This window comes from Pelmatolapia mariae, linkage group LG20 (genome assembly GCF_036321145.2).
Source record: "Pelmatolapia mariae isolate MD_Pm_ZW linkage group LG20, Pm_UMD_F_2, whole genome shotgun sequence".
NCBI classification, from domain to species: domain Eukaryota; kingdom Metazoa; phylum Chordata; class Actinopteri; order Cichliformes; family Cichlidae; genus Pelmatolapia; species Pelmatolapia mariae.
This window is the reverse complement of record NC_086244.1, coordinates 28,482,300-28,507,275: the sequence shown is the minus strand read 5'-3', so window position 1 is coordinate 28,507,275 and position 24,976 is coordinate 28,482,300. Positions and strand designations below refer to the sequence as shown.

The window sequence follows — 24,976 nt, the reverse complement described above, 5'->3', positions numbered from 1 at the left end:
CCAGCATCTATCCGAAAAGCGCACCATACACCAGAAAATTAAGCATCTTTTCAGGAAGAAGCATTTATCAGCATTTAGCCAGTATCATAGGCTTATGCAGCTGTAAATATGCGGCATGTGTGCTCATGCTGAATGTCCTCGTCCTTTGACCAAATGCACTGCTTGATTTTTTTCACTTTTTTGGGATGATGCTAGAGGTGTTACGCACAGCTCCACATTTCGACGCTGACTGAACTCCAAGAGACAAAACAGGAGAAGACGCCCCCCCCCATCCCACCCCTCCTTTCACTTTCATCTGGATCTCTACCCCCACCTCTCATTTTCTTTTCTCTCTTCTTTACTCTCCTTTCATCATATGAAGAGGGAGGGAAAGCCCTCCTGGCCATTTCTACATCCCTGCTTCCCCTCCACCTCCACCCCCAATTTCAACCCAACCCCCCACCCCTCACACCCACACCCCCAATCACTTCTTTTGGTACTCTTCTTTTGCCCATCAGGTCCAGAGAGAGAGCCTTGCACACAACATGTTGCAACTACACATTTGCGTGCACACACACATCTAGACGCATGCACGGAGACTTGCTCTTCACCCCCACCTCTCCACGCACGCACACTTTCATTTTCTGTGCCCCACACTTCAAACACATGAAAGGATGCTCTGCGGGGACCAAGGCTAAAGGGAGAGTTGGCGGTAAGGAAAAAGGAGGAGGAAGAGGGGAGGTGGTATAAAAGCAAGTATGAGAGGCAAATGTATAGGAGAGATGAGGGGCCCCGGGGGGGGGGGTGTAGGTGGTTAAGGAAGAGGGTCATGGGGGCCTCATTGGAGACCAGGTCAATGTCAAGGGACTCGCTCTCGCTGAAGTGATTCACATCGGCCTCTCAAGAGACAAAACAGCCATCCCTCTGTCCTACATCCCAAACTGTTCACTGTGGTTCCTAACAAGCGCCACCTGTTAATTGGAGAAAGGGAGGATGTGGAAGCAGTGTTGTGTTTGGCAAATAAACCTGTAAACAGCCAGTGGATTTACAGAGGAATATGGAAGGGTGGCTGTCAGCACTAGCAAAGCCTGCACTGCCCGTGGCTCCTCAGCCACTGACAGCATCTAACACATATAAACAGGAGTGTGCTATGTCACAAGGAAATTATCTTTAAGTGATGGGTTCATTTAGTGTGTGGCAACTGTAACTTGTTTTATATTTCTTCCTCGAGGAGAAGTTATTTATTTGCTCTTCCCTCATTTGTGTTCCTTCTTCATTTCCTCTCCTTAGATATACTTTTTTTTCCCCCCCTCTTTACCCGTGCCTCTTCTTCTCTGCACAAGTGCTGGTCGCATAAAGAAAGCATATTTGCAGAATAAAGGATAATGTGGAAACTATCAAATGATTTGGAATGTGGAAGTGAAGAAAAGGAAGCGAGTATGTCAGCATCGCGCCAGAGCGCTTGCCTCAAAACCGACGAGGCTTCTGGGAAAGGAAGCCGGCGATCAGACTTAGCCCAGGGCCATAAAACCCCCACAATAGACAGAATTTTGCCTCTAAACTCCTCTAAAACGAGGGGGGGGCAGGGGGCAATTAAAGCTTTTATAGGCTTCGCCCCTAGATTTGCAACCAGCAATTAAAAATCATTACTAATCAAATAAAAATAAAAGCTGCTCAAACTACAATTTGGCCCAAGCACTGATTGGATTTATACTACTGCAAGAAAGACTCGTGTAAAAAAAAAAAAAAAAAAAAAAAAAAAAGACACTGGAGTCAATGTTACATCCTATAGAAAAAAATAGGAGAAAAATATTAACATTTTACGCTCAGCGACAAGAACAAGAAGCCAACTTATCAATCTGTAACAACTTTTCTCATTTTCTCTCCTCCCCGCCCATCAAACTCCAGTTTCCTCAAGATAAAACTGGGGAATTTTATGTCTATAGAAACTCAGTGAATATGTGACACACTAGAGGTTTCCTGGGTGAGATTTAGAGGGTTGGCAGGCAGCCAATGAGAGCTCCTGGATCAATCATGGCATTGATGCATGTGAAGGCTTGTGGGTGTTGTTAACAACGGAGAGTCGGGGTGGTCAGAAATCACCCTGAGTGACACTTTGACACTGGGTGGGCAAGCACCGCAAATAGAAATGTCAGCCGTCTCCGTGGCCGGGGTTTCACAATGGCAGCGGCGTGGCACGGTGCTACATGGTAGTGTGAACACAGAGCTGTACTCCAGGGTTACCAGGTAGCACTGCACCTCAGTGACTTAGCGACAGGTGATGGAGGAGGGTTATTTTGTTTTGTTTTTTAAAAGATGCTTGAATTAAAGTGAACAAAAAGAAACCTCTAGATCTTTTATGTAAGAATTTCTAAATCATATAATACTATTAAGAATTTAAAAATCTGTGGAGTGGGGAAAGATTAGAATCAAATAGCAAGACAGAGCTTTGTGTACTGACCGTGACCGGGCAGACCCATGCTGCTTGCTAGCTGGTAGAGGCGTTGCTGCTGCTCCTCGTAGGACCCTTGCTCGCTGAGCGCTGACATCATGCGCCTGTAATGTTCCTCAGGGCTCATGTGGCCGTGGCTGCCGCCTGCCTCCACCCCTGGGCTCTGGGAGTTTTCTGCAGAAAGGAGGGGAGGGATTAGTGATTGTCAGTAGCAAACTGATCGGGAAATTTCTTTTAACTTGATCTCCAGGCTCTGAAGCTCTCCCCATAAATTTCTATCACCTCAGTGGCACACGAGGTATTTATAGGAAGAACAGTCCACATTCATTTGCATGTCACGATTGTGTAGAGCACGCCACAAGCAAGAGGTTGCATGAAATGTAATACTGTTAGCAGCCTCAAAGCATTAGTGGCTCTAAATGGTAACCAGAGGTCACAGATTTGTGAAATTTTGCAGTTCAACAGCTAAAAAGCCGATTCAACATCAGACACATGAAGCACTGTGCTTTAACATTACTGCGAACTTTATTGTCAGATAAGAAATAGTGATTCAAACCTTTTCTCCATGAAAGGTTTTCTAGTTAAAATTTGATTTCAGTTCTTAAAAGTACTAGACCCTTTGAGAAATACCTAAATATTAAACATTTTTTGGTCATATTTTCTCATTTTACCTAATAAAACAAGTATAAGTTTTATGCATATGTTAAATATGAGTCAGAACACGTGCTTTCAAAGATCATGAAGGTCCAGTGGACTGGGAGCCTCTTCACATGAAGCTACATGCGTAGAGCCATGCATTGTTAATGTTCAGAGCCTGACCCCATCATGAACTCACAATTTCTCTTACACAAAGCGCATCAGTAGCTCCGGTAACACTGCAGTGATGAAACTTATTGTATATAATGCAGACTACAGAAAACTCAACAGTACAAAACAACTCTCAGCTTCGACCACTGTTAGTGTGGGTACGTGTGTGTGTAACACCTCTCTGTTGTGTTTAGGGTGTTGCGAAGACAATGCGGTGTATGATGTCTATCTAGCCGTCAGTCCCCCATACTTAATCTCCCTGCCTTTGACCTCCCTCTTCCCCCTCCCTGTCAATAGTAACATGATCTAAGGTAAGAACGGAGGGGGATATAGGAAGGTGGTTAGGGAGTTAGAAAAGGGAGACAGAGGATGAGGTGGAGGAGGGAGAAGCAGAGGAAAGAAGCAGGGGTTATTTTTACCACCCTCCTCCTTATTGAAACCTGAGTCTGGCCCCGGGCAGGCGAGCAGGAGTGGCGCTGAGGAGCGGAGGTGGGGTGGAGGTGGTGAGGGAGGAAGCGAACACGCAAGCATCTCTGTCTCCACCGACAAGCTCCAGCTAATCCACCCAAGGTCCTCGAGTGTTTGTGTGTGCGTCCGTGTGTGCGTGCGCAACTAGTCTGTGCCTGTCTAAAGTTTTCCTGCTCTCTAAACACAGCAGGGGGTGCCGACTTTGCAACTGAAAGAAAAACAGACATCATTTACACAGTGGTATCCAATCTCTCTGGCTCCATCCACACACTACCCTCACAGTCTGTCTCTTTTAGTCTGTTCTCCACCTGCATTAGTCATTAAAGGATCTCTTGTGTCACCACACTTGGAGGCAAAAAGATGTAACTTAGCATAGATAACACACAAATACTAACCCACATACAGGTGCCGCGTCAGGCTTTGGGTGTGGACGGAGCTCAAGGTTAAGACACAGGATCAGCAATGTTTTGACAAGGTTTAAATGCACTTTTCTGGACAGCTGGCTGCATGCATGCACACACACACACACACACACACACACACACACACACACACACACACACAGTCTGCTTTATCAGTTTCTCTTGTTTCAGTTTCAGTTTGTGCATGTACAGCAGAGGAAGAATGTATGTATATATGCAAAGCATATACAGAGATTGTGTTTTTAAAGCCAGAAACCTAACCATACACACTGTGAGAGGCACAAAAACACAAACTCAAAACACACAAACCTCCATTTGCCTTAAAAGGAAACCGAGCCAGAGTACACAAACACACACACACTATTCTCAACCAATAACAAACCCATGCATCTTTCAGAGGCAGGGTTGTGTCTAAGTAAGACGATAATGGCCACGAATGAGTGCTTCTGTACACAGAGAAAGAGGAAAGAGGCTCCAGGCAGGACTGCAGTCGGTCAAAGGTCACCTGGTGGCCAAAGGTCAAAACAGGGATCACGCCGAGCTCGACACAGCTCAGTCTGACATCCGAATTACACACAACTGCTTTCACTCATCTAAATTTTAATGCATACTTTAACCCTCAGAAAGAAGATTTTATTAGTTTGTCAAATAAGAAGTATGCACAGCGCTTGTGAGTCTGCAAAGATAAGATGTGTGGTGAGCTGCCCTTGGGTTTTGCCTGCTGTATAATGCATCAGTCAGGAAGTCTTCGTCAGGAGCCCAGAGGGACAGACTCGGTGGCTGTGCTGGCTCCACGCCGGGCGCCTGGTTTCACACCACACGAGGGAGATATGAATAATAGAGGACAGCGCCCGGATTGCAGCACTACAGAGGAGCACCGTCTTACCAAGGTGTGCCTTGTCAAGGTCCGCCTTGTCAAGGTCCGTCATTTACGCTGTGCTAATTTCACCTAGAGAGCAAATGCTTATGCTCATATGAGTGTGTCTGCCTGAGGATATTACTGTACACATGTGTTTGTTTGGAAGATGACAGACGGGACAGGCGCCCACGCCCTCAAATCACAGTTTTCATTCATTTTTTGTGGAACACACACATATATAGAGGTGATCAATGTTTGATCTTTTTCAGGGCTAAAAATGAAACTCCTAAACGGTTTTCATTTATTAATATTAAATCACTTTGTAAGTAAGAACTTTGTTTTTTATTTAACTATTTATTCGTTTTTGGTGGCACCCTCTAATGTGTGCATATGTAGGAAGAAAGGGGAACGAGATGGCTGCTTCTACATACTCCTCTATCTCAACCAGGAGCATGTGACACACTGAGATCTGGCACATCATTTGCTCTGTGGGCCTCTGTGACCTGTAGTCACCCATAACACCTTTCTCTGCAGGGATGTTTGCATGTATATTTGGAGAAACATGATTTGGGGTCAACATTCTGACATTCACCAGCGGCCAAGTCAACTTCCATCTTTTCTTTTTAGTCATTCCGTCTTTTTTCCCTCAAACAGTTTCACACATCTGTAACATCACAACACACAAATACACTGCCTACCTTTGGGGGATACGCTGCGTAACTTCTTGCTTTCAGAGGGACACTCGCTGCTGCTGTTGGGAGAGAAGCTTCTCCTCTTGCCTAGAAGGTCATCTGTAAACACACACGGAAACCAATCAGAAACAAAAACCAGAGTAAAGACTCGATATTGCCGCTCTCCTGTGTCTCTACCTGTGTGCATGGTGGCTGCTTTGGAAATGGTAGAAGAGAGAGAGAAGTGCGAGTGAAAAATAACCAAAGAGGAGGAGAGAAAGATGAAAAACAGAATGAGTGAAACAAGGCACGGGCGTCTGGAGAGGTGCGTATTCTGGCAGAGAAAAGAGAGGCCCTGCACTGCCGTGGATGACGGATCTGCCCCCCTTAGTCACGTGTTTGTTTGTCTATCTAAAGCAGGGAGGGGGGCTCGGTCTCTCTGTGCCATAATCTCTTTCCAACAGTCTGTCCTCAAGTGTTATCACCATCCTTCCTCTCTCTTTCTTCCTTTTTTCCAGATGTTGAAGCAAAACCCTCTGACTGAACTAAAGTGCACGAGATCCTCTCAGAAATACCGCTCAGCTGACATCATGTCTGCCTCACGTGTTTTTATTTTAATTTTCATTTTTGTACCTCTACAACAACTTTTGGTGACCTCCCATAAACCCTCATGTCTCTTCATTTCTCCATCCCCTTCCTTCTCTCGTTAGTCTCATGTGGGTGTGTTTGAACCTCAGGAGCACCTCACTCTCACATTAACACCTCTCTGGCTCCTCTTCTTCCTCCCTGTTGTCCCCACCCCTGCCACTAGAGCGTACAATTACAACACCCCCCCCCCCCCCCTACCTCTCCTCCCCTCTCATCTCTCTCTTCCTTCCTTTCCCATCCCATCACCTCCCACCCCTCCGCCACCTCCCCTACAAACACACCTCAAATCAATACAGGCCTTATCAGAGAAGGAGGAGATGCAGAGCACATCGCACGCAGCGCCGGCAGGAAGGAAAGAGGCGTTTGTCATTGCGCTCTCTCTCTCTCTTTATTTCTACCTCATGCACCTCTGATTTTTCTCCAACTCTGTTTCTTCCTCCACACAGACAGCCAAACCCATCGCAGTGACTTCTTCCCTTCGTTCCACTTTCTCTCTTTCCCATCTCAATGCATAGTTTTCAGGGTGAGGCGAGTTTTTTTCCCCCCTCCCTCAAGGAGAATGGTTCATCTCTCTCTCTCTCTCTCTCTGCTTCTCTTTTTCAGCAAAGCAATTTTTCATCATTTGCACAGCAGGTGTAAACAGTGCGGAGAAAGAACGAACACAGAGTAGAAATAAAACACCTCGTCATCGTCATCGCAATACCCACGCAAATACAGTTAGCTCCGCCTCTTTCCTGTGTCCAGCATTAATATTGCTGATGGTACGTGAGAGTAAAGCTGATATGGTGTCTGAGCTCTGACCTTTAACCCATTAGCCAAACTTGTGCCTGTTCCTGTCTGCGAGGGGAAACAGAGGAGGGAAAAAAAACATGGATTTAGACAGGACTCGGAGGATTTTGCTGTGCTGCTAAAGGAGTGCCGGTGTTGATGAGAGGGCGAGCGAGCAAGCGGGAAAGGATGAGAGGGAGGAGGTTCACTAATGATCCGGTGTTTGATGTTACCTCTCAGGTCCTGAGGAGATACACTCCCTATACCATCCAAAAGAAACAGCAGGAGGGGGCGGGGGGCACAGGGAGTAACGCTAATGGACAAGTGCATGCATACACACAAACTGAATGCTTTTTACCATTTCTACTTTTTCTCCAATCTCTTTTATGATCTCTCTTTCCGTTTTTCTTTCTCGTTTTCAAATCTCGCTTGGTACTTTTCTTTCACTGGTCCTTTCAGGGAAAAAAAAATGAAGGTCTCCATCTATCCTATTAGTGAAATATTAACAAAGAGAGAGAGAACCCCCATTAGTTAAAGCCCCTCTTCTACCAAACACACACGCGCTTAGACCCACACCCAGAGCCTCTCATGATCAAACACACTTGAGTCGTCTCTTGAGCCGACCTCACTCAAGACACTGCGTCTCCTGAGCGAGTGCCCGAGGGCCCGAGATTTGAGGGCGGAAAGCTTTTAAAGCCAATTAAATGGGGCTTCTTAGAGCACCGGCGCTCCCTTTTAATGCCAAACCCTGAGCTCTGCTAGCATCTATACTAACCCTTTTACTCCCACTAACACAGCTTACAGTCAAGTTTGCTACCTTAGGCCTTTCCCTATCACCTGCTTGTTAATATTGCTAAGGAATTAGTGGTCGTGGAGTCAAGAGTTTTAGTCCGCCTTCAAGGCTGCTATTTTAACTGTCAAAATACAGCAATTATTAAGTGCAGACAGCGTTTGCTTCTAATGATATAACCCCATGTTTTAGCTTTTCATGGTCAACAGACAATCTGCAGTCTTGCCTTTTTTTCAGACGTGTATGTGAACACACCATGTTCCAGCCTCTGCCTCAGTTCCTCCTTGCTAGTTAACCTCCTCCTTATCTGCTGTTCCTCCCACTGAGAGAAAAGATAGATGAGAACTGAGGGATAGAAAGAGAAAGAGGAAACAGCAGGACCTAAACGACTTCTCTTTCATGTGACACCAGCAGGGCGAATCGTCAGCCAGGAGAACGTTCCCCTTCCTCTCCTACTCTTTTTTTTTTTTTTTTTTTACCCCTCTTCTTCCTCAAACTTTAGCCCTCCTCCTCTCTTCTCTCCATCCTGTGGAGCGCGTTGACAGCTCAGACAGCCAGACTCCTTAATTCCTCTCTTACTCCGTTAATCTGTCATCTTTATCAGGCCGAGGAAGGGGAGGGGGAGGAGGCTGAGTGGAGGGAGCAGCTTGGGGGGGTGGGGTGACAGGCGGGGACGTGGGGTGGGCCGCCAGCCGCAGCCCCCCGATCAATCTCCACATTACAGCTGACAGAATGGTGCTAATAACTTATTGATCCCTCCACCGTGCGCCGGGGCCTCCGCCGGCCCTGAAAGCCCTGGCATTGATTGGCTTACGGGCCGATGCAGCTGGGAAAGGGCGGGGTGGGGGGTGGGGGTGTATGAGAGAGGGTTGGGGGTGGTTGACGGAGTTGGCGCGAGTGGAGGATGCACCACAACAACATGTGCAAATGTTCGCCAACAGGAAAACTGCCACAAAAAGTGCTCGTCTTTCTTATATGATGGAAGAAACTGAAAGACGGACAAACAGAGCCAGAAAAAAAAAATCACGAAAGGAACAGAACAAAAAAATAAAAATAAAAATACAGCTGACCTTAAAATGAAAATCTGTGAGTGTGGTATTTTCAAGAGATCATAATTATGTAACAGAATAAAACCAAAAGTAGGTTTTGTCTTTGTCATCCTCACTGCCTTCAGCCGGATACAGTCAGTCCCTTCTCGTAGGAATCCTCCGAACAGGTGGCGTTACACGAAAAGTTTCCATCAGCAGTACCAGTGGTTTGTTTATAATGTCGGTTATGACAACTACTGTGACTGTTATGACAGTCACCCAGAAAAAAGTTTTTTAAAATTACTAATATGTAGGCATCGGTATACCTCACTGGGTTGAGTAGGGAACCCATATAGCAAAAGACCACTGCAGAGTGCTTTGTTGTCTACTCTATTTCCAAAAATAACGGCTACAAAACTAATCTGACAACTGTCTGTCCTAATTCTATGGAAATACCATTTATTTGTGGATTTCCTTTTAAAAAGTCAAAAGAAAAAAAACCATGACAGAAATAACTAATCAGAATTAAAAATAAGTTTGATTAATAAATAAAATACTTCCTCCATCATCCTTTCTGAATCATGAAACTCAACATAAAAAAGGGAAAAAACCATCAAGAAACATTTTTATATAATATTGCATAAGTAGATTAAATATCTGAAAAAAAAAAAAAATCTGTAAATGGAAAATTTCTCAATGAAACTTTTCCAATAAGGTTGTTCTGAATCCAAAAATGATGTCTAATATCTTCTGTCAGTCTTAAATGTATTGCTTTCTTTGTCAGATCCTTCCGTCTTCCCAGCATTCATCCGTCTTCTTCTGCTTACAGAGACTGTTCCTAGGCAACAGTTCATGCCCAAATATGCAAGCTAATATTCCCATTCAAACAATGCGCAATTCGCAGGTTATTAAAGGCAATTAAAGATTTAAAAGTGCCAAGAAATATTTCTGTGACACACAACTCGACCGACTGCTGATTCTGCTCAAGTGTAACTTTGCACAAGTACGAGCAGAAAAAAAAAAAAACAATAAAAAATCTAAGATGTCAAAGAACAACTACAGAAACTACAGGGTTTCTTTTAAGCGCCCAGACAGGAAGGAAAAAACTATTTCCACTATTAATTTAACTATTTATTTTGTCATCTTGAATTTCACATCTTGACAGAACCATCAGCATGTCTATTTGAGAAACCATGAGAAAGCGTTTTGTTATGGCAGTGCTATTACATCCCTGTTAAGCTGTGGGATGTTTTAAAATATTTACTATCCACATTTCCCCTTTTTTGCCGCTGTATGACAGAGCTAATATAAGCACACATCCTGGAATGTTTACTTTGGGGCAGAATTGCCTTTCTATGCTAATCATGTAATAACTAGCTGGTAATACTTTAAAAGCAATCCTCGCTCACAATCAGTTTGAAAGAAAAAGGCCTTGCACAAACACGCTGGGCTGCAGATTCACACGCAAGCAAACATTTAAAACCAGGCCTTTCGAAACCGCACATGGAAAGGTGCGCATGCACAAACACACACAAAAATGTGCTCAAGCCCCAAACCGCTGCTGCAACCCCCAACCACACACACGCCGACAGGCTGTAACTGCTTTTGAGAGCCTGAGTGTTGGGAGCAAAGAGAGAGAGGAAGAGAGAGAGAGCGGCGGCCCAAAAACACCTTATCTGCCTGTTTGAGTCTCCGGTCTGACCGCAGAGCCACGGTTTACAGTCTCCACAGGCAGCCAGACTCTCAGCATCGGCGCCCCTGCCCCTCCTGCCTCCTACCCCTCCTTCCCCTCCACCCTCCTCTCCGCCTCTAACAGAGCCTCTGAATAGCCAGTGGCTGGGGATTGAGAGAGCGAAGCAGGGGAGGGACGGATGGAGATGGGAAGAGAAGGGAGGGAGGCAACCTTCCTGTCTGTCTCTCAGATTTAATTAACGGCCCACTCCGGCACAGAGACGACCCGGCAAGCCTGCTTCCCTTTCCTCCTGACCCACACACACACACACACGCACACACACACGGAGTAGTCCGCCGCCATAGTTGCTGCTTACCCTCCCTTGATACCACTACCGCACTCATTCATCTCATTTTCTTCTGGCTCCCTATTTCCAAATGTTTCCTCCATCACAGCATCTCTCGCTGCTGCAGACTTTTTCTTCACCTCCTCCTGGCTGTCTTTCTCCCTTCTTTCCCTCCACTGTTCACTGGTACACATTAAACACCTCTGGAGGAGTCGAACAGCAGAGGTGACTGATGCAACAGCATAAACACATAAACATAAGCATTTATGCTGCGCCAATCCCAAAGCCAAATAATCCACTGCTTTAAAACTTCATGCACGTTTCACCCACCTAAGTATGTGGACGCAAATTCGAACTTGAGTTGATATTGCGTAGGCACACAGATGTATAACTACATGTTATTTGTGTGTAATTGTGTGTTTGAGAACGAGTGTGTGTCTAATTTCACTGGCAGACAGAATTAGAGCCAGTGGCTGATCGGATTGGACTTGTTTACAGACACGAAGCGAGCCGCTTAGGCAGCCTGTTAAATCTCCCTTTAATGCTCAAGCGGACAGATTTTAGGGTCTTGGACCCCCTACGTGTAGGCCACACTGTGCTCGCACCATCCCCCATTGCTGCCCCACACCCACCTCCATCCCCTCTTGTCTTCCCCCATTAAGAAAATCATTCATGGCTCTGATTTCTCCATTAAGTTTAACAGCTGATTAGACTGGTGTATTGGTGGAAATCTGTCCCAAACAGGGACCCAAAGACACCGGCTGAGCTGGCTGTTTAGCAATCTAATACCCTCCCCACCTTGCACCCACTCTACCTGATATCGCAGGCACCGTATGGACAATTAATCTGGCAGACAGAGTATATGAGCACACGGAGAGACAGTATGGAAGTGTTGGGTCTGGGGTGATTATGCCACTTGCTGTGCCTCCTACTAATGGGATAAGAAGGGACAGGGGTTGAACTCTGGGCAACGGCAAAGCAAAGGTATGGTCTTTACTGATAAAAAGGCACCCAATTGTTTAATTAAGGGTAACTGCATTTATTTAAAAGTGTTTGGATTATCTGATAGAAGTTTATAATCCAAGGTTATTCATGTGTCATGATCAATATTTTCACTTGCAGGCAAAAAAATAAAAAAAATAAAAAAAAATTAGCAGAGATAAGAAAAAATAAAAACTCTTGAGATTAATTACTTCAACATGAAACGCCTTCCGTTTTAAGTCTTCAACAACCCTAAAATTATAGTTAGTGAACTTCGTATATTACTGTGATAATTAGATTTTATTATTATTAATTATAATAAGATTTTGCCAGTGTACCATCAAAAACTACATAAACATACTTGTACGCCACTAAAGTTAAGTGCAACTTACAAAATGTGAGCCAAACATACAGTACAATGGACTTGTTTCTAAACAGTGACTTACACAGAGGCTTTCTGAACAGCCATATGTCTTTGATGGCTGCACAATATCCTCATACAGTCTACTTGACAAATAGCTGTGATTAAATGTGGTCTGTGTTCTGTGTTTAAGCTGGAAGCAAAGCTCTTAGCTTAGCACATGCACACCATGGTTCCTCTGCTCACATGAAACTGGATTAATGGCAAACAAAGCTATTTATTCAGAGGTAATTTAAAACAGGGGGTTTAGCCAAAAAAAAAAAAAAAAATTCCTGGAGTGCGGCAGAGAATGTGGGAAGAACATTAAGTAATCAACATGAGCGACCTTTAGGAATTACTAATACGCTTATGTTAAATTCCCTCAATCACATAAATTACAGTAAATTAAATGGTTAATGGAACGTTTACATGTGTTATAAATAGGTGTAAAGGGGTATGTATCATCTGCCTACATGCAAAGGAAGAAAGAGAAAGACAAATGTAAGAAAGAGTAAGAAAGAAGCCACCTTACATTTTGCATACATTACACATGCGTACTGTTAAAACACACACACACACACACACACACACACACACACACACACAGGCATCATCATGGTCCTACCTGTGTGTCCAGTACTGGTGCCGTGGTCAGAGGCGGACTGGCCTTCGGGCATGCCGTGCTGTCTGGTGTGGTGCAGGTTGGAGATAATTGTAGAGAGGTCAGTGTCACGACTGCAACACACAAAATACACACACAAAAACACATAGAGGAAAGAGAGCACAATTAAAAGTAATGAACAAAAGAAATGAACTAGTAGTAAACCCAAATCAGTGTGTAAGCAGCAGCATATAAATTCATACCGTTTCACATAAGACTTACCACCAAAATCCTCCATACAGACAGACCTGCGCTCTATAATATGCACATCTTCACACAGACTCAGCAGCAACAAGTGGCTGTCCTGTCAACTGGCTCTTAGCTCTGAGGTGTGTAATACACTCTGACAGACTACCGCATCCAGCACTTTCAGGTCTCATCCCTACTCATCTTCCACACTAAGATGTATTAATGAACATATTCACAACCCATAAGCAGTTTAACAGCTTAAAACCCACTCTAATAATATGCAAAGACAGGTAAAGAATAGTTAAGATAAATAAACGATTCGATCGCGCTTGGAAGTGGTTTTATTTATTAAGAATGTATGAAATCCTCAAGTATAAGCCACCATTGATTGTACTAACAATTAAAAAAAGGAGCTGCAAGTCTTCACTAGTCTTGTGCCTACACTAATGTTAAGTTCCTCACATGATAAAAAAAAATAGAAAGAAAGAAAATGATTATTCACAAGAATTTCTCAAACACCCTGCCCTTCAGCACCCAGAGGAGGAGCAGGAGGAGGGTTAACAGATTAGACCCAGATTTGGTTGGAGCCGCTCTGTCCTTTCAAATTCTCCACCAGCTGCCTTTCTAAACTCCCCACACCAGCGGACCCACACAACTGTGTCATGGAGGCATTTCATTTGCAATCTGATTACCATCCTGATCGCATTAAATGGCATAATGATGGGAAATAGGCGCTTAGCGTTTGAGGGTAGCATGGCCGCGCGGTGTGTGGAGTGTAGTCAGTGTAATGGCAAACAGCTTGTGTGGCAGGAGAGGTACAGGGCTGAATGTGTTTTTTAGTTACAGTCTACATATCTTCTGTCATAGTTATGCGATATACCTGCTGCACACAGCTGTCCCAAAGCCCATGAGGATTTAGAGATTTTTGCACATACATGCTGTGTTGTTTTCACAGTAAGCCTAACACGTCAATTTCACAGCATCAGCAACCTCTCGTGTGAGCAGCAATCTCATTTACAGCCTTAACTGGCAACTTTATTGAAAGCAGAAACATCTATGAAGGGGGTCTGGTATGACACGGCAAGCACAGTTTATGGGACAGAGGCGGTGAATGGTTCTTAGCTGCCACCACTATGACGAGGCCACACTGTTTGCGGCTGCTGGATTTGGGTTTTTACAGTCCCATGATTACAGGCTCCTTCTGTAATGTCAGGCTGCCGGTCGCCAAGCTGTTTTCCACACGCTAACAGAAAAGATGAAGGGTAGTGCTGAGGACCTCATGCTGGCCGTGCTGGCCTCACCAGTCACCTCTCAGGCACAGAGAACCAATGACTCAGAAAATAGTCGCAGACAAAACAGTCACCATCGGTTGCTAAGCAAGGAGACGCTTGATTGGTCTGTGACTGCAAACTTTTTACACTAATGACAGACTTCTTTTTTAGAGTGCAACTTACTAAAATTGGTAGCTCTAAGCGTCTGAGAGGGCAATGATTTTCTTCAAAAACGAAAATGAGGTCCAAAGAAGGTTTTTTAAAGGTCATTATCGTGCGTTTGTGTCACCCACTGACTCCAAACTATGCCGTTCGTGCACACTGCAGTTAGATGCTCTACTGTGGGAAGCTGCAGCCAAATCCATCAATCAGTTAGCTGCATTATAACACCACCCTCTGTCCATCATTTAAAGTGATCGTGATAATGCCATCGTGAACTTCTCAGAGAGGTGACGGGGTTATTATCCCATGGTGAAGTGGCCGCTCAAAGCCGTGAACGGCAAGGACATTGTTAGTTGGGTAATTAGCGCACTTCTCCTGAGCCGTCCCGCCTCAGCTTGGGCTAATGAGGGCCTAGCCTTATCCCCACCCACCTATGCCCTCCCTCAGCCCCCTCCTTCGCTCATTCTGCGAGCGGAGGCAAGGTCACTCTCAAGCCATGGAAGACGGAGAGGGGGGCTGGGGATGCTGTTTAAAACCCAGTCACCTGAGTCAGCGCTCCCTAAGGAGCTCCTAAGGCCAGGGTTAGCTGGGAAGGACGGAGGCCTTGGAAACGATGGAGGGAGGGGGTTATATAGCGGTTGTTGAGCCCGATTGCTAAGAAGGACATGAGCCGACTTCTCATCACCCACGTGCACCAGAGACAGTCACCTCCCGCTTATCTCTAAACTGGTCAATACTGCTCCTTTGTTACTGGACACAGTGAACCAGACACTGGGTTAGCCAGTGTGTGTTATTAATCAAATACCACTTTCTACTAACATTACTGATGACATAAAACTGTCATAATCAAACTTCCACAAAGGCTGAATTTAAATTTCAATACCAATCCATCTCCAGCTATGATACTTATTTTCTTTAGCCTGTATAAAGCAGAACATTGCAGTTCCAAAAGTAACCACTTGAGGCTGGCTTCAAAAGTGAGTCACTCCCATTTGAAACTGTTAAATAAAAAGCATTTAAAGCCATGTTCAGTAGTTTTGGGCTCCATAGTTTTCCTTTTCATATGCATTTTCATAAAAAAAAAATATGGATGCTGGTAAGGCTCAGAGTTAGGGGAACGGGTTTGAACTGGACCCCTCCACCTTGTTTATACCATTTGTGCTTTTTGGAACATTTTTAATGTCTAAAGTATCTGACGAATAAGATCTGCTGTGTGGTTCAACACATAACATATTGGAAAATGCATTATTTAGCATTATTATTATTTAGCAGATAACTGTGTATGTGCATTACAGTATATACTATGTATGTATACTATGTGTAGTAGTGTGCTCTGTATTACAATTTCCTGTGAATATTGTTTAGATAGTATTTAAAATATGTATTTAGAGCTTAACAAGAGAAATTATTTGTATTGGAGTAAAAGTTGATCTTTTGTTAAGAAACGCTTGTGCTCTCTTCTACCAATTCAGTACTATTCAAAATAACCCAAACAACATGAAAAGACTTCTGCTGGCACTGGGAGTCAACTCAGTATAAATGCCCAGTAGTGCCCTGCTGTGGCATTGGCACGTGGAGCTGAGGTGGCGGGGCTGGAGGTCACAGTGTGAGCTGGCAGAAGCTGGCAGCCCAGGCACCCTGACGCCATGTCTCACACCACCGCTGGGAAAGTGCTGACAGACAGACAGCAGGGATGTGAAGGAGGAGGAGTAGGAGGAGGAGAAAGAGCAAGAGAGACAGACACGGGAGAGAAAGGCAGGGTGCAACTGCTATGAAACATCTGGTACACGCAGGTTTACTACCCTCATCTACTCAAGACAATAGCCCAAACATACAGCCCGCTCCAACCTGCGCAGGTGGCCCCATAGCAAAACTCAAATACTACCAGACAGTATGTAATATTCAACAACCAGAGAGAAGAAAGGCATGCACACGAGTATTATGCTGAAAAAATTAAGGAATTAAAAAGAGTTTATAAAAACAGACTTCCTTTCAGACCCATCAAGTCTAAATCAGGATTCTTGTTGGTTTATTGTGAGCAGCAGAAGCACAATTGTCAGGCTTCCACAGTTGAATCCAAAGGTAACATGCAAGTGGGAACCCTGCAAGTGGAGGGGGTAATGAATAAATACAGAAACAGATACATGAATAAGTCAGAGTAGCCCAGCTTCATTTCTCCTGGTTGTGCACCCGCTGTACACGCTGACATGAGGTCGATAAAGCAGCCAAGGGAGGGAAGACAATGGAAACAGAATATACAGCAAGTCTGCCATGTTACATTTCCTTGAGAAAACTGCTGGTTTTATTTACTCTTGATTTCTCATCTGTAATGCAAATCTCTCCTCACTTGGAGAGAGATTTTTGTTTTTAGTTTTAAGGAAAAATTGGACTAAATAAAATTTATATTTGCAGTTTGAGTGGTAATTCTCATCTGCTTCAACAGAGGACACTTTCATTCTGTGTATTATTTTCACCTGATTGGCACTGATATAACAGCACAATCACTTTGATCTTTACATGTGGAAATGCTGAACATATCTCAAGCCACATCTGAGCCTAACAGCTGAAACACTGCTGACCATCTTTCTGTCCATTCTGTGTTATGACAGCAAGTTAACAGAGAGAAATCACTCTTCTGTGTGGAAACAATGAATGCCTTGCTGCTAGCCAACGCCCAATCAACTACTAAATTGCTGCGACTATGTCGCCATGGCAAAGGCATGTAAACAAGGCCATTTTTTTCCCTTTTTAAGGCGGAAAGCTCCTCTAAAAAGCTATAAAACCTCCAAGCTCATTAATTAGTGCTTTAGGGGAGAGCCATTTCCAGTAATTTCACACTGTCTCTGACCCCTTACTGGCATAAGGCAATGACACGGTTGTTCAATGAAGCCAGAGGACAAAATGTCAAATGCAACAGACATACAGTAGCTAACTCAGCATCAGTGTCTTTCTCCATTGGCCAGATTAAGTAAAGCTCTCCTGTTAACAAATGAGCCAATGATGCTTCCCAAAAAGGGGCCACAAAGTTATGTGAATTTTTTAAATCTTCATAAATGTAAGCATCTGCCTGCTGCTTATTTTCATACCAGCCTGTTATCACCCACAGCCTGTAACAAACAGTAACAAAGGTACTTCAAACTCATGCCAGCTCTTCTACATTTTGACTTAAAATATCATTTTGCTGCCATGACAAGGAGGATATTAGCATGCTCTAATATGACCAGACAGGAAAAGATGACCCTTTTATGAAGTATGTTTGCTGATTTTGTTACAAACACCTACCTCTCATTACTTTAGCGTCTCTTTTCTAGAAGGGAGAATTTGCATATACAATTAATTGCCGTGGATGACTGAGAAACTGTTAAAGCGTCTTTTGTGTTTGTTTTGGCAAAGGCTAATAATGGGTATGAAGAAGTTTGTCTTCCAGAGGTTGCAGGTTGGAAGGCAGACGTCAGCAGGTGTAACTTACAAAATCCACGGTGGCTGCCAAGTAATTATCCAGGCTCTCAGTCAGCACTTTTCAATCAACCCTTGTTATCTATAGCCAAGATAAACAAACGCTAAGATAGGCTTTGTTTTGCCCTCGAGTAAGACGCTAAAATCTTAAAATTTCCCTGCCATTAAAAAAAAGAAAAAAAATTATGAAAAATGACTCCATAGGTTGATGGTGTAAAAAGCTTATTTAACCGGAGCTACATTACAACACGACGGCGGCAGTAGTAATTATGACGGGAGCAGACGAGGAAGTGAGGTGGCGTAATTACAGAGTCATAAAGCCTGCATAGGTAGGATGCTGCAGAGGATGAATAGTTTGAAAAATCACTGAGCTGACCTCCATTTGCACTCCTTTTTCCAACCAAAAAGTCATAATCTTTTCCCTCAAGATGAACTTCATCAATCAGTGTGTAAATAATCCTAACAATCTGTAGCGCAGACACCACAATAGGAGATTGGATACATTCTGATATCCAGGAAACGTCCATGTGCGTTCTATTGCGATAACGATTATTGGGTTAATTCTGTGGTTTGGCTGCACTTCAGTCTGTAGTTGGTCTATGCTTATTCAGCAGGACAAATGCAGATCTATAGAGTGCCAAGAAAACCAATTGTCTGTTAAGACAGAGACTGCTACCATTAATCAGATTAAGATGAAGTGTCTGATAATGAATTTTGGAAATGAGAAGGTCAGAAACTTTCTGACATTGGTATGCAAAATCATTTTAGTGAAAAATTCGACACTTTATACAAGTTTCATGCAACTCTGCAGTGAAAACTTGAACTGAGTCAAAAAAAAAAAAAAAGGGGAGAATCTCCCAACGTAATCCTTCTGGATGAAGCATTACGCAAGGATCAAACGGTTAAATACCACATGGCACATCTGATGTGCTCTTTTAGATTAAAGTACAGTTACAGTAGGCAAGTTGCTGCAACCGAGTGGGTGTGACGGTGCTGCCGCCAGCTCTGATGATGTGAGGATGAGACAGCACAGATACACTCACATGTATACAGAGGCCCTGTATTTTTCACATCCATTGGACAAATCCAATTTGTTAAGACCCTTCTACGACTCACTTACGAAGCTGCGGTCAATGGAAATCACATTTCCATGATTGGACATCCCATTATCCTGTTCGTCCAGACCCACATTGGGGGATAAAGCAAGGCTGAGACGGATACCCACGACAGACCGGAGCTGCGGCTCCAGCGAGTCCGTCGCCTTTCAAAGGGTAAAAGCCTGACATATTAGTCATAAGTGTTCTTTAAATTCATTATCATCTTAACACGCCAGCGGCACAAGTGTCAGGGGGAGGGGAAGCCCTCTTAAATGAGGTTAGTGGATCCATTTAAAGCTTCACAGTTGCTGCGCTGTCCGCCGTGTCACGCGTAAATCTCACGACATGAAAAACATCCCCTTCTTTAATGAGGTTGCACAAGCTCCTATAATGCAGCTGGGGACTTTCTGGGTTTAATCAATGAACAGGCTCTGCCTTAAATCAATAATCTGTCTGATTTCTAAATATCACAATCAGTTTACGTACATACTGAGCAATCACAAAATTCCACGGTGGCAATTAAAACAAAAAACAAACACACACACAAGAATAATTATAATTCCATCTCAGTTTAGTTTTTGTTCCTAACCCCATCGACTATACGCCGCCAGTGACTGTGTATGACATCATTGTAGCCTTGCACGTCTTTGTTTGCATGTATGAAAATGGAGACGTGATTATTCACTTGTATCCAGAGCAGTTCCCACTTTATGACAAACCAAAAATCCTGCACAGAAATCATCTTCATTCTGAAAATAACTCTTTAATATTTTTGTTAATTTAACACATAAACTTGCTCAATGTAAAGAATAAACGCCCCCAATCATTATGAAAGCATTTGAGATGTATGCCTAAAACATACTCCAGGGGGATTATTATTATGATGTGATACCAGCTACTTCTTAAAAATAAAAATGGCACAACTCAAAAAACTCCTGCTTTCCTTCCAGATCTGACAAAAATAAAACACTACTCATGTGAATGATGAGGACCCAGGGAGGCTTTATAGATGCACTGCACTGCATGTTTTTACCACTGCCAAAGTGTCTTTGAGGCAGCATATGCTACTTCTTTCTTTAATCTAACTCGAGTTGTTCAAAAAACACTTCATAAGCGTTTTGAAACAATCTTTAGATCAGCTGAACACCATAAAGACGGCAAATTTATCTTTTCCATTATGAGCGAGCTGCTCCCTGCTACAGTATAGGATGAAACAGCCAGCAGTGACTCAGGTGATTCAGTCATTCGATATCAACTCAAGACAGACACACCGAGACTTGGCAGGAGCAGAATAACGCAAACTAACAAACCAATTAACGCCATGAAAGCTCAACAGCTTCCATTAGACATCCCAAAGCAAAAACCATGCATATATATTTTTGAAATGCGGCTCTTTGTTTGTCTAAAAGTGAGCCTTTAACAGCAAAATTATCTTGAAGCCACTTCTGATAAAAATACTATACACGCCTGAGGTGCTATTAGTTTATTAAAGCTACATCCATCTGCAATTAAACACAATCTGAGAGGCAAAAACAAAAACAAGAAAACAAAGACTAGTTTAATGTTTTTCTTCATGTGGTGACTAAATTACTTTTTTTTTGGAAGACACAATAAAAGCCTGAGTAAAAATATATGACTTACAACAATAAAATAAAATAAAAATTCTGGGTAATTACCTGTTAATTTTGTAAAAGAGCATAACAACCAACTGCATGCAAGTCATAGCTACAAGTCAGAGGTGACTGACCTCTTTCTCATGATACTGTAATGCAGCTCATCCTCCTGTTTGATGTGAGCATGATCCCCACTGGCCCGGTCACTGCCTTCACTGTCGTCACTGCTGAAAATGGAGGCCAGCTCCTTCTTGGGCACCCGGTTAGGTGGCAGGGGGATGGTGCGCTTCTCTGCCAAGCGCCCGCGGTTCTGCAAAACACAGAAAAGGCGAGACTTTAAAAACAGGATTCAGTAATTCCAGACAGACAAAGTACTAAAATGTGAGTTATTTAAAGTTGCCACTCTTTGAGATGAAAACACTGAAAATACAAGTAGATACTCAAAGTAGAAAATCAAAGCCAAAAAATAAATAAATAAAAAAAGCAGACCTGAACACCAGATTTCTTTCAGTTTGCGATCCATGGGTTTCTAGCTGCAAGTCTGGCTGTATATGAAAAAGAATTGGCAGAAATTTTGGAAAGTCTGATTGTCAGACTGCACATTGACAGGAAATGATAGACTAAAAATCAGCCGAAACAGTTACTGCAGTAATCAGAACGCACAGAACGAGCTGTAGTGCCGCTAATCAGAGCCTTTCTGGCTGTTGCCCTAAAATCACCGCAGAGAGTGCACGATTAGCACACAGAGGTAAAGGCTTCCCACTTGGAATAGGCGTTATCAATGAAAATCCAACTCTCTGTTATATCTCAGATATTGCAAAGGACATTACATAACGTTAGCCTCTGTGGGCAACGTGCAAGAAAAACCCCTTCCCTGCTCTTTGGCACAAATCTGCAAGATTAGGCTTTGAAAAAAGGACATGAAAAGAAACCCAATAAATGCTGGGAACACCTGCTTTGGTCAGATGAGACCAAGATAAATGTGTTCGGCTCAGACAGGGTTCAGCCTGCCACAGTAAAGCACGGAGGTGGGAGCGTGATGATACGGGGTTGCATGACTGAAAAGCATGTTGGGGAGATGACATTTACAGATATCAGTGAGCCAGATGTAACGTGCGTGTGTGTGTGCGTGTGTGTGTGTGTGTGTCCTAAAGCCTATCCCAGCTGTCATATGTTGAAAGGTGGGGTATATAATATAATAAAAGATAAAGGTTACATGTTGCCTATTACATGACTTTTTATTTCAAATGCAAATCTATGGGAAGAAAATAACTCTGTCGGTGAACCGTGTATTTATTTTGTTCCAAAACTTCCTGGAGTTAGCAGAGCAAAGTAGGGATTAAGACAAGAGTATGGCCGTAGGGATATCGGGAAGTGAAGCTGGGCGACCTTTAATGTGACCTGAAGAGGTCACTGCAGATTAACACGACCCTATCACAGAGCAATGGGAGAAGGGTGAGAAAGAGGAGGGGAGGAATAACCTAGATAGGAGGACTGAGAGATGCATAGAGTAAAAGAGACCAAGTCAGGGAAGAAAATTGGAGAACGAGCAAGGGAACGACAGGGCAGAGAAGAAAAGTTAACAAGGAAGAGAGGAAGAGCAGATGTGGGTTTTGCACAGGAGAGAAAAAGGTGAGAGAAAACACAGAAATAAAAGAGAATGCGGTGAGTCAAAACATGAAAGAGAGAAAGCTCCACAGAGGGAAGCTCTGTCCAGTGTGGGAGAATGGACTTGGATGTGAAACTATATTCCCCTCTCTCTCTCTCTTACTCTCTGTGTGTGCCTACATCTCTGCTCTTACTCCTTCAAGCCCTCCAGCTATCCCTTCCACGGCATGCAACCCCACACTCCACCACTCCTCCCTATATTTCCCTTCTTCCCTCGCTCCATCCATCCCAGGAGGTGCTGTAGCATGAGTGGCAGGCGGGGGCAGAAGGAGGGATTTGGGGGCTCCTAGCCAAGAGGCAAACAGGTGCAGCCCCTCTGGAGTCTCTCAAATGGCACACATTAAAAAAGAGTTGGGAGGGGACAGAGAAAGATGAAAACATCCCCCAGGATGAGCAGGCCACAGATTTCTGAAAATTTCTCGCCTTTCTGCTTTTCTGTGTCTTGCTTAAAAAAAAATAAATAAATAAAAAAGATTTTTCATCTGTTTCCTGTCCTGTCGGACCTTTCTACAAGTTGTGCACCATTATTTCAGGACAGTTGATCACTTTCTGGTACTTCTGCTTCTTCTAGTCCAGGTCCAAGTCAAAGAAATGAATGCTGGAGCTCTAATACAGAGTCAAGAGGAGTGGAGGGGCCAAGAGTGAACCCCTCCCCAAAAAAGGAATAAAAATAAATAAATCACTCCTTTATGGATCCAACCACATCCATCTGTCTCTCTTACACACGCACATCTGGCAAATACAAATTCTCCACCTCCAGGTCTATTTATTGCTGTCTTCACATTGTCAGGGAAAACACATGTGCACTACACCCGCACCGTGACACACATAAAACGCATGCATGCTCTCACAGTCAGGCACACCTGTTAATATTCCTTAGAATTCCCCTCCAAAGCGGGGGATTTTACTCGGAGCAAGCCAGCAATAGAGTGTACACAAGAATAGTTTGTCTAAGAGCAGTCGTGACTGTGACTGTGTGTGTGTGCGTGTGTGTGCGTGACAACCACCCACATGGCCGTGACATACCCAGCCTGACAGCCCCCCTCCCTTCCTCCCTCTTCTCTCCTCCCGGAAAGCCCCAATCCTTTCTTTAGTGGCACTGACGCAGAACTGGGGGTGAGCTCCCACTGCTTCCGGCAACACTTCCGCAGGACGGGGGAGGGCTCTCTGAAACAAAACATGAAGCCAAACACACCCCTGGCAGCCCACGTAGGAGCGCTCAAAGGAAGGGCGCCTGAGCGCTCATGCTCGTACATGCACGCACAAACATGCGTGTGTGCAGAGCTGAGGCAACCTTACTGTGTGTGGTCAACCTCCTTTCAGCCATGGAAAAAAGTCTCTCATAAAAGTCCCACTAAAAGCACCTCTATGAATATCACCTCCCACGCTTTCTGTCTAACAGTCAGCCAGCCAAGAAATATATCTGGGCTTCACATTTACACACACACACACACACGCATGAGGACATACCGATGAACTGATTGCACAATATAGACAATTACAATTATAATGACTACAAACATCCAGAAACACACAGACAATCTGCCAATCACTCACAATATGCAGTGAAGCCGGCACTAACTGAAGCTGAACTGAAATTTCTCAGTGATTCAGACAGATCGCTGCATGTTTGATACTTTGGGGGCAAACAGCAGTGCAGGTATTCATTATGCTATTACAGGTCAGAAATAATAAGAGATGAACTCTAAGTTTGATGCAAGAGCATCCTTCAGAATCTACTATATATAGTATTCACTTATTGAAGCCTACATAACACAAAAGCACTCACTTCCATTCATTGAAGGAATTATAAATATTTGGCATTAATCAATATCTTCTGGTTTAACTTAATGTACACAAATCATTTCAAGGTTAAAATATAAAGTATTTATTCTCAGAGATTTTTCAAAATAGAAAACACAACGAGTTTTTCTAGCCTTTCATACATGTTAAATTAAGTTAGCGCTGTTTATTAAACTAAGGATTAAATCAAGCTTTTGTGGTTGTAACACATTTTTAAATGAAGTAACTAGTTAGCTTCTTTCAAACTAAGCAAATTATATGAGAAGAAGATCTAAGACTAATAGTTTACATTTATTGAATCTCTTCGGTTAAGCCTGCTAGGATTACATCATAAAAGCTGTAAGATGACTGGGGGAGTCAAACATATTTAAGGCATTGGGGTAACTTAAATATCTAGGTTAAGTACGATTACAATAATTTACAGTCCAGTTTTTTTCAACAAATGATTGATATATAGAAAAATAATTTATTATTCAATTACATATTAATTTAAAGGTGGCCACAACTGCTTTAGCCAGTGAAACAACATGTTACCTTTGCATTACGTATTGTAATAAAGATGTATTAGCTTTAAAAACAAATCTTCGTGAGACGTTAAAAGTTTTAGTGTCTTTAGGTTTTATTTTTAACTATTTCGGTCTTTGTTCACTCGGTTTGTGACGTCATCCACTGGTTTCTGAAGTCCCATTTTAAAGCCTAACATGTAGCATTACCATCATCGAGATATTAGTGTTTTGAAACCGGATGCGACCGCAGGTGATGGTT

At 43.4% G+C, this 24,976-nt stretch overlaps 1 protein-coding gene across 6 annotated transcripts in view; it reads right to left on the bottom strand.

Moving 5' to 3' along the window:
* The window catches only part of samd11 (sterile alpha motif domain containing 11), a 48,843-nt gene that overhangs the window by 13,500 nt on the left and 10,367 nt on the right, over window positions 1–24,976 (bottom strand). For 3 of the 6 annotated variants that reach the window (XM_063463159.1, XM_063463155.1, XM_063463160.1), the window contains exons 3-7: window positions 20,875–21,050; window positions 12,917–13,026; window positions 5,857–5,874; window positions 5,686–5,778; window positions 2,441–2,605 (exon numbers count right to left, since the gene is read on the bottom strand). In XM_063463159.1, coding sequence (XP_063319229.1) covers window positions 2,441–2,605; window positions 5,686–5,778; window positions 5,857–5,874; window positions 12,917–13,026; window positions 20,875–21,050 — 562 coding nt within the window. The remainder of the gene's footprint in view (window positions 1–2,440; window positions 2,606–5,685; window positions 5,779–5,856; window positions 5,875–12,916; window positions 13,027–20,874; window positions 21,051–24,976) is intronic. The other 3 variants (XM_063463157.1, XM_063463156.1, XM_063463158.1) reach the window with 3 other exon arrangements.